The 15,019-nt window shown below is 51.9% G+C and overlaps 1 protein-coding gene across 1 annotated transcript; it reads right to left on the bottom strand.

The window, feature by feature from the left end:
- Nucleotides 1–5,568: 5,568 nt before the first annotated feature.
- MED28 (mediator complex subunit 28) lies at nucleotides 5,569–10,658 on the bottom strand. Its single transcript, XM_056130355.1, has 4 exons — nucleotides 10,466–10,658; nucleotides 9,411–9,477; nucleotides 8,523–8,635; nucleotides 5,569–7,157 (listed from the first exon to the last, which is right to left on the bottom strand). Exons 1-4 carry the CDS (start codon nucleotides 10,622–10,624, stop codon nucleotides 6,960–6,962), a joined length of 537 nt encoding a protein of 178 aa, XP_055986330.1. The 5' UTR covers nucleotides 10,625–10,658; the 3' UTR covers nucleotides 5,569–6,959.
- Between the last annotated feature and the right edge of the window lie 4,361 nt (nucleotides 10,659–15,019).

The following is a 15,019-nucleotide window of genomic DNA, read 5'->3' as shown; positions in this document are numbered from 1 at the left end:
TTCCTGGGACAAGGGACTGAAGTCCATCTGAAAGGGAATAACACCTACCTCCTAAGGGGCTCTGGGGAGAGGTGACAGAAACGGGCATCGCGCATGAACCAGAATGAAAACACTGCCGGATTTTTCTGGGGAGAATCAGTCCCGCCTCACCCCTTCTTGCTTTCAATGGCTGCAGGTCTCCATGGTTGTTCATGAAACCTCCGACATGATCCGTTCTTTGACATCAAAGATCTCCGGGACCCTCCAGTCTCGGGTTAGGACTTCGGCCTCATGGTGTAGAGATGCTCGGTAAACTGCAGCCAGGAATGTTTTCCCCTGGGGCTGGCCTTCGGTCAATACGGACCCACCGGCGGGGGTCCTGGTGCCGCTGTGTGATCTGACAGATCTCAGCACAGCTTTCCCAGCGGAATCTGTCTTCTGTCCTCTGGTGCTGGCACAGCAGTGGCCCCCAGCCTAGTCTGTGCACTATCTAAATCCTTGCTCTCTGAATAAAACTTGAATCTGGGCAATCCAAGTGGTCTTGATGTGCTTTTGCTCAGCAGAGGAAGATGAAGTTTAGAAGCCTCATCAAATTCAGTCAGATCACCCTCAGACCAAAAGTAGTTGCTAATATGAGTGTAAGAGGAATGCAATTATAACACAAATTCATAAGTGAAAGCTAAAAGGATTCCAAAGTGCAATAGTTATCATGTCTGCTTTGCACAGTGGAGAGCTAAGCTTACTACCTAGTCAAAACACACTGACCCAGGTCCAGAGCGATAGTACATCAGATGGGGCGTTGGCCTTGTAAGTGGCCCACCTGAGTTCAATCCCAGCATCCTATACGGTCTCCCAAGCACTGCCAGGAGTAATTTCTGAGTGCAGAGCCAGGAGTAACCCCTGAGCATAGCTGGGTGTGACCCCTCCCCCCAAAGAAAGAAAAAAAAAACCACTGTTCCAGGAAGAACATTTTTTTAAAACCTAAATTTTATTTTTATAAAGTTGTTCACAATGGTTCATTACAGTTAATGTTCAAACACCAATCCCACCACTGTGCATTTTCCTACCACCATAAGAGGAAAGTGTGTGAAGATTGTTGTATTACACCCTGGAGCCATTTAAGTCCTTGCAGAAGGGATTACAAGCATGCATGTTGAACCCAAACAAACGTGTGCTACTTTTGGTACATCAGTCGGCTAGAGTATGAGAGGTCCAGGGTGTTCCATGTTGCTGTCCTCCAGGAGCTCTATTTTGGAGTCTCTAGATCCTGGCCATTGATGAGATTATATGGCACCAGGGGCAGTTTGTGGGTGTGACTGCCAAGCTACTGAAAAACTGGGGATCTGGGGGGAGGAGGCCCAGTACAGCTCTGAGAGAGCTTGGAGATCTCAGTCACAGGTTCTGCATACTGGGTTTTTCTGCAGGTCCCTCAAAGGTGAGGCTCATTTGAGCCTGTGGAGAGTGGCCTTGAGCATGGCTGTGCGGTTGTTGGGTTCTGGAGTTTCTGGCTGCCAGGGTTCTGTCCAGGTGAGGAGGGAAACTCAACCCGCCCCCACCTCCAAGCTGCCCTGGTGAAGACAGTCTGGTGCGGGGTCAAGATGTTCTGTGTCATTCTAAGAGCATTTTTTTTAAAAAATCACATTACTAAATTACTTGCTACTAAATAGTAACACCATATTACTTTTCAGTGTCATTTTTGTACATTCTTGTGTTTCTTCTTAAGGTTAAGAATTGTAGGGTTGTTTTTAATCCTGTGTTTTTTTTTTTTAAAAAAAGCCACTACATATTGGTGGTTTTACCTTTGTTCAAACATTTTTTCCAACACTCTGCAAGTCCAGATGACAAGCAAACTCAAGTTGCGCTCTATATCAGGGGTCTTCATGCTGGCCCATGGGCTAGTGGTGGGCCAGTGGTGTAGAAGATTGAAACAACTGGTCTACCAGGCCACAGGTGTGCAAGCCTGAAGCTGGTCTGTCTAGTACAGTGGTTCTAAGTGTTGGTCCACAGAGCAGTATGCAGATGGGAACCAGCTCACAAGGTTTGTAGAAAGGCTGCAGGAAAGAAAGCCTTATACCACTGTCCTTTAAGAAGGATATTGGCCACAGGGATCAATTTTCCTGGGACCCTTGATCTGTTTTATTTTGATTTGAGGGTCACATCTAGCTGTGCTCAGAGCTGTGCTCAGGGATCACTCCTGGTGAGGCCCATGGGACTCTATGGGGTGCTAGGGATCAAACCTTGGTCAGACGTGTGCAAGGCAAGTGCCTTATCCACTGTACTTTCTCTCTCCAGCTCCCCTTCATGTTTTAAATCTCATAGTAGGTGGGTCAAAAAGTTCATTAAATTCTTACATTCTATTAGAACTTTGGAGCTGGGAAGACAGTACAGGAGCAAAGGCGCTTAACTGGCATGCGTCTGACCCTGGTTTGATTCCGAGCACCACATATGGTCTCCCAAGCACTGCAGGAGTGGGGACTGACTACCACTGGTATGGCGTCCACCCCCCAACCCCGCTCCCCGCCCCTCAAAAAAAACTACACTCTACTGGAACTGTGCACGCTTGCCATTTTTCCTACCAGACACACTTCTTGGGGATGAAGGCGTGAGGCGGCGAGGGTAGGGACGCACAGGTCTTGGATGCTTGTGCTTCCCTTAGACTTTTTTGTCAGGAGCACAAAGGAGTATATTAGCAAGAAAAAAATGCCGACATCTAGCAGGGCTTAAAGTGAGCCATTTATTGAAGAGATGGAAGAACAGACCTCCTTCCCCCTGAGTGGTGGGGTGGGAGTGGGGGTAGAATCCTGTCTTTTTAAATGCTCTAGGCTCCCTACCTCCCCAACACCCTAGAGGTCACCTTCCCGAATGGGTGCAGAGACCTTCATTTCCACGGGTTACCACATGCATCACGAAACTATAGGCACTGGTGGGTATGACCTGGACATTATAAGCTGGTGTTTGTTCAGAGGTTACTTAAGACTGACCTTCCTTTACCCCCGCCCCCTGGCTGAAGTAAATTAGGGAGAGACCTTTGCAGGGCCATAAAAATCCAGTTCCATTTACCACCATCCATGAGGACCTGCCTGGATCCTGGCTTCAGGGAGCCCATCAACACCCTTTCCCCTTTCCCACCCTCCCTCTTGCTCGGGTGAGCTCAGCCGAGGTCACTGCTACCCACAGCTCCACAGCGTCAACATCAAACCTCAGGAAAACACGCCTGTTAGCTTACTGCCAGAAGTTCCTGTTACCATCCAGAAGTTTCTGTGCCTTCACCAACAGCGCAGGTTGCCCTGCCCCAGACAGAATACTGACAAATACAACTGGATCCAGTCAGTCCCCCCCCCCCCCCCTTGGTTCTGTCTGCATGATGTCGGTCCCCCGAGAGCAGAGTGGTCTCGAGATAATGATGGCGATGGCTTGGAGGACACAGAAGATAATGAAAGGAGAAACGGAGTCTGATGGCGGTCAGCTCTTCTGGCTGGACCATGAAAGAAGGGCTTGATCTTCCTGGAGCAGAAGTGGGAAAGAATCTTGCTGCAAAGTGGTTTTAATTAGGGTAGGAAAGAACAAACTGGCCTGATCTATGGCTGCGTGTGGTGCACTTGCACCTGTAACAGCTCGAGCTGACGGGGCACATCACCACAGAACTGACAGCGGAAGCTGGTGGGCCTTTATCCTTAGCCATCCTGCAGGGTCACCTGGGTCTGCAAGGCAACCAAAGTGGCTACGACAGGGCCCGCCCATGCTGCCTCATTTATTCCACTGCTAAGCGCAATGCTCTTCTCCCTAGACTTCCGCGTGCATTTCCTGCACTTCTGATCTACTGCCTCCAATGGCCCATTTCCTCCCTGCAGGAGCTAAGTGCGGACTCCCCAGGTGCCCTCAGTGGCAAGGCAGCTAGATAAGCAGTGTGTCACCGTCCCTCCATTGGCCCACTGGACCGTTCAGAGGCAGAATTCCCCCAACCTCCCATGCTTCAGTCTTCACACTAACTTTCCCTCCAGCAGGGACTTCTTTTTTTTTTTTTAAATTTATTTATTTATTTATTTATTTATTGAATCACTGTGGGAAAGGTTACAAAGCTTTCAGGTTTATGTCTCAGTCACGCAAATATCAAACACATTTCCCTTTACCAATACTTATTTTTTACCATGAAGAACCCCAATAAAACCCCACCCCCCACCCCTCCCCGTCCCTGTGAGGCAGATGAATTCTAGTTAACACTCTATCTGCTTTGATTAGATTCATTGTTTCAATAAAAGATTCACCACTATTATTTAGAGTTTACCCCCCCCCCCCCCAAATCAGACATGCTGAAAAAGCATTGTGAAGTGATTTGCTTTCTACGGCTGGGTTCAAGAATTAAATGTTGGTTTTGGATTTCTGCTTTTACCTATTGACCCTGGAAGTATTTCTACTGAAAGTCAGATAGTTAAGAAATTGGTTTCTGTGTTCTGGAGTCCAGGCCGCAGCAGGGACTTCTTGGCACCAGATGGTAGCAGTAGACGCCCCCCCCCCCCCCCCCCGGGGCCATCTGCTTCTGTCAGACTGCCTCCAATACCACTCAGATTACTGCCCATCGGGCGGCCAGTCCCTCAGCCACCCTAACAGTGGACAGTTGGACAGTATCCCTGGAGGCAGACCCCAGGACGCAATGTGAAGTGCAAGGAAGGGGTGAGGGATGCCAATGCTCTCTAGCCAAAGAAACGTTCCTCCGGTGGAGCAAGTTGGACTGTGCATGCAGGGAGCACTCATCATGAATGGGGAGGCCTCTCAGCAAGGCACATGGCCTGGGTGACAGATGCTCTGAGAGTCACTTCTGTGCCTGGGAACCGCAACAAATCTTATTCACAGCAGGGAGGGCAATGAGGATGCAGGGGGTGGGGAGGGAAGCCAGGGATGTTTGGTGGGTTTGGGGGGGCTCAAGGGGGGCGCACACCAGCTGTGCTTAGGGCTTACTTCTGGCTCTGTGCTCAGGGAACTGAAGTCGGGCCAGCGGGTGCAAGGCAAGTGCCCGCCCCCGCTGTACCTTCTCCAGCTCGGATGTCGGCATTTTGTAGGTAGTCACTCACCTTTTGCTCCTGCCCCCGGAAAATACTCACCAATGGGTTTGCTTTCCTTTATCGTGGGCTCAGAGAACTCTGTGCAGGCCGGTACTGAGACTGTGCACGCAGCAGGAGCGACGGGCAGTGCTAAGTCAGTGCCCGTCAGCACAGGAGTGAGATGCAGGGGTGAGGCAGAGCCTCAGACCACAGTGCTGCGGAGGCCCAGCCGGCAGGTGCCAAGACTCCACCAGGCCAACATCGGGAACCAAACCGAGCCAGCACTGGGGCAAGAAACGCCCTGGCTCCATCACTGTGCTCCGTCGACTCGGGAGCATCTGCCTCCCGGGACGGTGGGGAGAGTCCCAAAGGCAGGAACATGGCTGACTGCGCCACTCACCCGGCCCCTCCCAGCATCCTCAACCAAGGGCTCACCGCAAAACCACCCTCAGACCTGCGCAGAGGCAGGCTTGCAGCAAGCGGGGCTGGTGACATCGGCCTACTGGGGAGTTCATGAGGCAACGAAGTCATTAAAGGGAAACTTTACAAAAAAGATGAAAAATTCATTATTTATTTGACAGATTAGTGAATTTAATAAACAGCCAACAAATGATACATACAAAATACAATCACTAAAGCACACACAGTTCCTTCTGTTGAGACATCCTTGATTATTGAAAGATCATCTCAAATCAGTTGATGTAGAGTTTAGTGCAGAAATCTAAAGCGGCTGGACCTTGAGAGTGTGTGACTAAAAAGTTTTAAATGCTTGAAACACACAATCTGATGGCATTTGTTGTCCACAAACAATATACCATACACACATGCATACGAACAAAAACAATGCCTACCGACAAGAGACAAACATGCAGACCCTCCAGGCGGAGGGGGAATCGTGGCAGCCCTGGACGTCTATCTAGGACCCTACCGAGAGGGCAGGGCTGAGCCCCTCCCCCCCTACCCAGAGTCATGCCTGTGAGCCACGCAGAGGCAGCTCACGACCCCAGGGGAGAACCAAGCAAGGCTGGCGGGAGAGACAGGACGCCAGTGTCCTGGCGGGCGGCTCAGAGGGCTTGCATGTTGCGTGGCCTCCACGTGAGGGGTGGATGAGTGCAGGGAGGGGCAGTCAGCCGTGGGGGCAAACAAAGCAAGCACCCCCCAAAAACACACTGGGGCTCACACGTGGGCATAAGGCTGAAACCCAAGAGACGAGATGGTGAGTGAGGAAGACCTCATCCAAGGAGAGCCGGACAGGTGACCCGCCCTGCGCTGGGCCCCCGCGTGCTCTGTGGAGGTCTGTCGTGAGGGGACCCCACCCCGTTACCAAGAATCTCAACACACCAAACAAGCCAGCACAATGCACGGGCCCAGAGCCAGCGCTGCCGGGCAGAAGGCGGCTTCTGAGCTAGACACAGCCAGACAGACGAAGGAGAGGAACACGACAGCAGCGTGAAGTCCCCCGGGGAGGGGAGCATCCGCGAAGGACCCGCTGCGACACTGCTACACTAAGCTGGGAGAACGGATGCTCAGCCTGGGCTCCGAGAGCCGCAGACGCGTGCACCATTAGATTCCTCTTTCTTGAGGTAGAAGTTCCAGGGCGGGCGGCAGACAACGCACCCGTTCCCGCCCCGACGCGCAGGCGGCCGAGAAAGGCCCAGAAGGGCCGCGAAAGGGGCTGAGAGAGGGGCCGGGCAAGCAGCTCCTCAGCCCGATTCACAGGGCAGCTCAGACCGGCCGACACACGGACTAGCAACAGGGAAATGTGACAGGGCGTACAAAAACGACCCCCCCACCCAACCCCCCGCCCAAACTAACGCGACACTTGGCTATAGGACAAACGAATACGGGGTGATGCGCGCGCTGGGTTTGCCAACGCTAAAGCCGTTTTCTACAGTATTCACAAAACCCCAGGAGAAGAGCGTGTGGGAACGGGGAGGGGGGTCAGCTCGGCTTCATGGGTGCGGGGATGTTGGCCGACGCCTGCTCCAGGTAGGCCAGGGAGCCCTGCGGGGCGTCGGGGGGCTGCCGCTGCTGCACGCCCACCTCCTCCAGCACCTGCTGCCAGTGCCGCAGCTTGGCGAGGTGCTTCTGCACCAGAGCGTCCTTCCGCTGCAGCTCGTTCCTCAGCTCCGACACGTCCTGCAGAGGGAGCGAACGGCAGAGAGTCAGGGGTGCGGGGACACCCTCGGGGCTCCCTGGTAGGAAGGCAGGCGGAGGAAACCACTCCCACTGCCCGCAGGGGTCCCAGAGCAGAGCCCAGAGTAAGCCGCGCACAGTGCTAGCGCCCCCAAGCCCCAATCACCCCCCAAAAAGACAAACTGGGCTGCGAAGACTAACGCGACAGCGCTGCTTGGCTCCAGAACAGGAGCAGCTAAAGCGACTTTCCCCACAGAACGCCCACTGCTTAAGATTCCACCAGCAATGCTGACTGCGGCTCACGCGTGGCTCCGTGCTCAGGGGAACACACGCAGTGCCAGGGACTGAACCAGAGCTGGCTGTGTGCAAGGCAAGCGCCTTAGCCACTGCACTCTCTCTCAGGCGTCAAGAATTAAAATAAAAAAAATAAAATAGGAGCCACTCTTGGTGCTGTTTGGGAAGTCGGTCTCAAGGGTCGAACCCAGAGCCCTGCCCACTTCTCTACCACTTAAGTTATCTCCACAATCCTAAAATGTTTAACTGAAACTCTTTATTAGATAGAGACAGAGAGAGAGAAGAAAAGTCCCTGCCACAGAGGCAGGGTGGGGGGTGATGGGAGGGAACCTGGGGACACTGGTGCTGGGAAATGTGCCCTGGTGGAGGGATGGGTGTTGGAGCACTGTAGGACTGAAACCTAATCACGAACGGCACTGTGAGGGTCTATCTCACAGATTAAAAAAAAAAACCTCTTTATTAAAAACCTGGTCTTGATTATACACCTGAATTGAAAACCTGGTCTTGATTATACACCTGTCTAATTTGAATAAGGATTCAAATTCAGGAAACAATCTGACATGACGGTTTTGGTGCCACCCCTGCAATGCTCGGGGGCTGCTCCTGGCTCTGTGCTCAGAGGGCCATTTGCTGGGCCAGGGGTGGAAGCTGGCAGGACAGAGCCTGAGCTCTATCCTCTGCAGCAGCTCTCCAGCCGACACAAGGAATCAGGCCATTCACCTTCTCAAACTTGCTAACCGTCTCCATCAAAACAATGCTTCTGATGCAAGGTCAGTTTAGGGGAGCACTCGCTTCCGAAACAATCGTCTCCAGGGAGTGCTTCCCACTGGTGCTACTGCTGGCCCACGGGGCAGGGCAGTTCCTTCCTCCTCAGGGCAAGGGTCCCAGGCACCCCCGTCACACCTGCAAAAGCCCTGATCTCACCCCACCGAGTTCAGGGAGACCCTGAGTTTCAAGACACCTGGGGCAGAACATTTACTTTCTGCTTCAGTGAACACTGAGAGGCCTTACTGCATGTAAGGTATGAGGGACACATGGCTCCAAGTCCCTGTGAGAAAATGACGGGGCACTTGCCTCTTTGATGACCTGCTCCGGTTTCTGCACAGACAGCTGCAATCTTTTCTGTAGGAAGAAACACTCTGTCTGCCTGGCAATATCCAAGAACTTCTGGATACACTGATCCACACCTTGAAAAATAATAAAGTAAGGAAATAATAAAAATAAATAAAAATAAAATAAAATAAATAAAATAAAAAATAAAGTAACACACATTTACAGTCAGAAGTGAACAGTCAAGAGTATCACAACAGCACCTCAGAGATGCAAGGTGGGACTTTATCCTGGCCACAGCAATATTATTACCCCTGCCCCGACTCCGCAACCATAAATAAGAGATCTTAAAAGAACACAAAAGCCATGAGTTCTGCAGGAACATAGTCCAGAGACCCAGCAATCAGTACCGTCATTTCTGCTTAAAATTGAACACCTAAAATATGACACCCCCCAAAAAACAAAACCCAGCTGCTCTGGTCACCTCTGCAAACAGAACTTTTGTGGGGGAATCACAAGAGACTTCGAAAAGCCCATCCACACAGTCCATCTGCAGGATCAGTCAATAAAGCTCATCAAGCTACAGTTCACCTGCACGGCAGGTCAATAAACAGAGCAGGAAGCTGAGACTGTGCATCTTAGCTGCCCCAGAAGTTCTCTTAGAGCAGTCATCAAAATCAGACAGACCGTGGCATCAAAGTGCTCTGAGTTGGGCTGGAACCACAGTATGGTGGACCAGGGCACTCGCCTTGCACGAGGTGACCTGGGTTCGATCCCTGCCATCCCATCTGCACCCCTGAGCACTGCTGGGTGTGGCCCCCAAACACCAAAATCCAAAGCCCGCCCCAAGCGTGACCTCAACCATTAGAAACCTTGCAGGCAAACCACAAGCCACAGGGTAAGGATTCTTACCTGTTCGGATTTCTTCCTGATCGGTGCCATTCACGTAGTCCTGGCTCACAAGGGAAGCAAAGCAAGCCTGTGGGATGTGATCAAAACATCCAGGGAAGACCGTGTCAAAGACCCTGCCTCAGAGTCAGACGAAGACCGCTAAGCTCAGCAGGGCGCTCTGCCCAAGACCAGAAGGAGTCGCTGCCCGCAAGGCAAGTGCCTGAGGTCTGTCCCATCTCTCCCGCCTGCTCTTTCAAGTCAGTCACTCCCAAAGGTCTGAATGTACTCACCAGGGAACGCGTTTTGCTTACACAGCTCCCCCATTCCCCCAATATTCCTTTATTTGCGCCCCACTACAGTATTCGAAAACTCCTGATGAACTGGACCTCACAGCTCCAATAAGAACTGATGGTCCTTCACCAGGGTGGACCCCCACGGAAGCTACCCGAGCACTTAACTTTTACCTACCACGCCCCGCCTTTCCCTCCTGCAAAGAACGGAATGTGCACCTTTCCTCCGTCCTCAGTGTGCCCAATACCAGGCTCTGCCCGGCAAGACTGTTTGTTTTGGGACCACCCCTGGCGGTGCGCAGGGCTTACTCGTGGCTCTGCGCTCAGGGGTCACTACTGAGGGTGCTCACGGGTGGTATGAGGGTCCGGGGAACGAACCAGGTGGGCTGCATGCAAGACAACCTCCCTGCCCGCTGTATTTTATCTCCAGCCCCAAGCCCGACAATCTTGCAACGTGCCCTCGAGCTCCACAAGCCCCTGCGACTTGGGCCCGTGCAAAGTGGCTCGGGAGCCCCGACGACAATCAGGGATGCGGGGAAGCCGCGCAGGGCGGGGCCGGACCGGGCAGGCGGGTGAAAACTTGGGCATCGTCTCCTCATCTCCGCCAGAGACCCTGGCGGAAGACACCAGCCTCGGACGACTCTCACGCCCTCTGCTCCGAGCGTGCAGACCCGCATCAAAGGGGGGGCGGAGGCCCGGACGCGCCGAGGCACTCGACTGCGCGTGCGCAGTTCCGCTGCAGGGCGGCCGGGGCATCCCAGGCCGCGGACCCCCGGCCCGCCCTACCTCGAAAGAAGACTCCAGCTCGTCCACCAGCGTACTGTTGGAAGTGCGAGGGGCGCCTGTGGCGGCGTGGAGAAGGGAAGCCTGGCCAGGGAGCCCCGGCGGGGGCTGCGGGGCGCCCGGCGGCTGGCCGGAGAACATGCCTCCCAGCGGAGTCGCCATGTTTGAAAAGGCGGCAGAAGGGGCGGACCGCGCCTGCGCGGGATCCGGGGCCGGGTCACGTGATCAGAGCATGCACGTGACGGGGCGGGGCGCGCGGAGGCGGAGCCGGGAGCCCTGATGGGACCGGCCGAGCACGGGTGTCGCTGTCGTCCGCTCCTCCATCCCGCAGCATACAGCTCCGGGCTTTTTTCCTTTGTTTGAGACGGGGATTAGGGTTTTGATCGAATTTCGCTAAAGATGTGCGGCGCGCGCCTTCCCACGGCTGCTGCCTGTTTTCCCCTTCATGGTTAAGGAAACTGGCCAAGGCTCTCGGTCTCGGTTGTTTACCCGTTAGTAGAAGGGAGGTAGGTACCCGCCCATTCTACAAGCATTTAAAAAAATTTATTATTTTGGGCACCTTGTATTACAGTACTGATATGGATGGGGGTTTATGAATAAATTATTCCAGGACCACACCCTCCACAAGAGGTCTGCTTTTCTCTGCCCTTGTCCCATTCTCCCTCCAGCGCCCCTGCTGATAAGCTCCCTACTGAAGACCAGGTCTCGGTTTCTGTTGCCTTTTGTTATTTCTTTATCATACTTTTTTGGGGGGCGGGGGGAGGGGAGAGGGGAGTCAAGCATTGATGTTTGGGGGCTACTCCTCGCTCTGCGCTCAGCAGTTACTTCTGGTGGTGCTCTGGGTACCATGTGGGAATGCTGAGGATTGAACGCAGCCCTAGGTGTGCAAGGCACGCACCCTACCCCTGTTCTCTCTCTCCAGCCCCTCCCCAACATATTTCTTTATATCTTCTAGGAGGGTGATCGTTCTATATCTGCCCCTTTCCTGACCACTTTCACTTAGCATGACACTTTCCAGAGCCATCCACATAACCAACTGCATGATTGCTTTTTTGGGGGGTCACACCCGGTGATACTCAGGGGTTACTCCTGGCTCTGCACTCAGGAATTACTCCTGGCGGTGCTCAGAAGACCATATGGGATGCTGGGAATTGAACCTGGGTCAGCCAGGTGCAAGGCAAACGCCCTACCCGCTGTGCTATCGCTCCAGCCCCTCTGCCTTTTCTTACAGCTAGCTGAGTACTATTCCATTGTGTATATGTACCATAGTATCTTTATCATTACCTATTTTTGGAAGGGAGTTTGCGAATTTTGGCTATTGTGAATAGTGCTGCAATGAATATCAGAGTGCAAAAGTATTTTCTGAATAGGGCTCTTTGGGATTGACACCAAGACGTAAAATTGTTGGATCATGTGGAAGGTCACTTCCTAGCTTTTAGAGATGCAGCCATACTGTGTTCCCCCAAATCTGAACCTGTCAACATTCCCATCAGCACTGAATCGAGGGTGTATTCCCCCTCGCTCACCTCCCTCCACCTCACACCAACATAGGTTGTCAGTTTTTGTGACGTCTGCCACTTTCACTGGTGTGAAATGATACCTCATTGTTTTGAATTGCGTTTTCCTGACAATGTGATGAAAAGCATGTTTTCCCCATATACCTTTTAGCCATCTGTGTGTCCTTGTTTTGTCTTGTTTTGGGGTCACATCCGGCAGTGCTCAGGGCTTACCCCTAGTGGTGCTCCACTGAGCACCATATGTGGTACTGGGGATCCAACCTGGGTCAGCCATGTGCGAGGCAAGCACCCACTCCAGCCCAAGAATTTTTTATTTTCAACATTCTACCAGTACATTACATATCTTGGATGTTAACCCTCTGCCAAATGAGTTGGTGAAAAAATATTTTCTTCCAGTTAGTGGGGTGTCTTTTTATTCTGGTCATTATTTCTTTGTGGTGTGAAGTTTCTTGGTTTGATTATGGCCACTGGCATGGAATCATTGATGATGCCTCTAGATACGAAGTCTTGAAGTGTTCTCCCTTGTTTTCAGCAATACAACTTATGGATTCAGATCTAATATTGAGGCCTTTATTCTATTTCAATTTGACTTATGTGCACGGTGTTAGAGTTTACTTTTTCGCATGTGACTGACCCATTTTCCCAAAACATTTGTTGAAGAGGCTTTCCTTGCTCCACTTCATATTTCTTGCTACTTTATTTAATTTTGTTTTTCTAGGACTACACCCAGTATACTGCTCAGGGCTTACTTCTGGCTCTGTGCTCAGGGATCACACTCCTGGCAAGGTTTTGGGAGACGTATGCAGTGCCAGAGAGCAACCTAGGTCAACCGTGTCCAAGGCAAATTCCCTACCCATTGTACTATCCAGTGCCCCTCTTGCTCATTTTAATACACGTTTCCCAAATCCCTTGCAGCCTTCATGGCATACCTGGTTGATGATGGAAGCCCAAGGGTTGTGTGGGGCTTCAGTGAAAGCTACTCATTCATGAACTGTAACTACTTCTTTGGCCTGGCACCTGTTACTCATCTTCACGTGACCTTTAACCCCAACTGGCCCCTGGGACTGAGAGTGCAGGTGATACCTGTCCCAAAGTCTCTGGCTTCTGACAGTTCTGGGGCTGCACTGGGCTCTGCAGTTCCTGCTTCAGTCATTTTGAACACTGTGATGGGGGAGGGGGCGTCCTACATCTGCAGTTCTGGATTTGCTTCTCTCCAGTTCTACAGTATCCGCATCTATGATGCAGATGTAGGTACGGTCACTAGCTGTAGAGAAGGGTTCTGAGGACCAGTGTCGGGGCTGCCAAGGAGCTAGCAGGCCATTGCAAGTGCAGTGACCTCTATCAAGTTTCAGCCCAAGTAGATAAACCAGAGCATCCAGGGCCCTACCAGGCTCTTTGACTCCCACACTCAGTAAACAGAGTACTATTGTCCTTTTGTCCATAAAAGAAAAAAAAAAACCCTCTGACAGTAAGCTGCTGTCAAATCCTTCCTTAGTCTTGTGAATCTCCTAGAAAGAAACGGGACATTGTGCGCCTGAAACAACTCTATCATAATCAACTTTGTAAACCAGTGTCTTTTTGTTGGTTTTGGTGCCACTCCCGGCAATGCTCAGGGGTTACTCCTGGCTCTGCCCTCAAGAATTTCTCTCCGCAGTGCTCGGGGAAACCATATGGGATGCTGGGGATTGAATCCAGGTCAGCCATGTAGCAGGAAGCGCTCTACCCACTGTACTATCTCTGCAGCCCTATAAGCCATGGTGTCTTAGCACAAATTTAAAAAAATCCCAAATGTTTAATTTCCCTCTACGAGCTGCCAGTTCTAGCTCCTGTTTCCATCTTTCCTCCATAGTAGCAGCAGCTTCTGGGGCTGCAACGAGCACAGCAGGTGGGGAGCTTGTTTGCAGCTCCAATCCCCAACTCCGCATATGGTCCCCTGAGCCTCACCAGGAGTGAGCCCCACCACCGAAATAGGAGTAAGCCCTGAGCACTGCCAGGTGTGGCCCTTCCCCCCCCCCCCCCCCCCAAATCAAAGTAGCAAATTCTGAACTTGAATAACCAGGAAAACCCATACGCCCCCTTTCGGAATTTCTTGATTCAAATAAGATACGCTTGCACGCTGTTACCATCACCTCTCCAAAGACAAGTACAGATCCAGCAATATCCTCCCCCATGTCAAAAACTTTCAGTATTAAAATAACTCCCAACACTTTCCCTGCCATAAGTTTCCGCACATGGGGCAGGGCAGAGATCCTATTCCTGGGTAATCTGATTCACCCAATACAGTGAGGAAAGCTTTATTCTAAGCCTGATCAAATCAAACTGGGCTGACTGGCTGCAGGCCCAGGAGGTAAGCAAATAGTTTGCCTCCTTTTACAGTCTTGTTTTCTTACTTTAGTATTTTGGATAAATTCCTTCCCCGTCCGACCTGAAAGTCCGCATTACGGTTTAACTGAGGGTAGAGCCGAGAGCCAGGCTCTGGGTTGAAATCTCTGCTCTGTTCTCTCTGGCTGGGCCATACTGATCGCATGTCCCTCACCCACTCTGGTGGCTCATTCTCCTTGTCTATGGAATGAGGACTTGTTTTTTTTTTTTTCCTTTTTTTTTGGGTGGGGGGGAGGCCACTTCCAATGGTGCTCAGGGCTTATTCCTGGTTCTACACTCCTGGCGGTGCACGGGGGACCATATGGGATGCTGGGGATCAAGCCTTGGTCGGCCGCATGCAACGCAAGCGCCTGCCCTAACTGCTGTCCAACATCCCTGGCCCGAAAATGATGTTTGTACTGACTATGCTGGGTTACAGTGAGAATTCCAGCTTATTAAGAAAACACTCTTTAGAGTCTGACAGAAGGTCACTGAGTTTCCAGCAGTCAGTGAAGCCTGCCCCTGGGGGACTGATTAGTTTTGGAGATGATATGCCTGCTAATTATTATGCTCATCGACGAGTGTCCCAAAGTGACTGACAGAAAATACCAAGACTGCCCCACCCAATTCACCGAGCTACTGTGACAGAGTCCAAGGGACAGATGTGTCATACGAGTGA

Source organism: Sorex fumeus, unplaced genomic scaffold (genome assembly GCF_029834395.1).
Source record: "Sorex fumeus unplaced genomic scaffold, SorFum_2.1 ptg000077l, whole genome shotgun sequence".
NCBI lineage: Eukaryota > Metazoa > Chordata > Mammalia > Eulipotyphla > Soricidae > Sorex > Sorex fumeus.
Note: the sequence above shows the minus strand (reverse complement) of the source record. Positions and strands in the feature narration are given on the sequence as shown.

Excerpts from the sequence above, each read along its gene's own strand:
- MED28 (XM_056130355.1), bottom strand. The coding sequence starts at position 10,624 with ATGGCGACTCCGCTGGGAGGCATGTTCTCCGGCCAGCCGCCGGGCGCC. Across the intron at positions 9,478-10,465 it reads AGCTGGAGTCTTCTTTCGAG|GCTTGCTTTGCTTCCCTTGT; the intron begins GTAGGGCGGGCC and ends CACATCCCACAG. Across the intron at positions 7,158-8,522 it reads CGGAGCAGGTCATCAAAGAG|GACGTGTCGGAGCTGAGGAA; the intron begins GCAAGTGCCCCG and ends CTCCCTCTGCAG.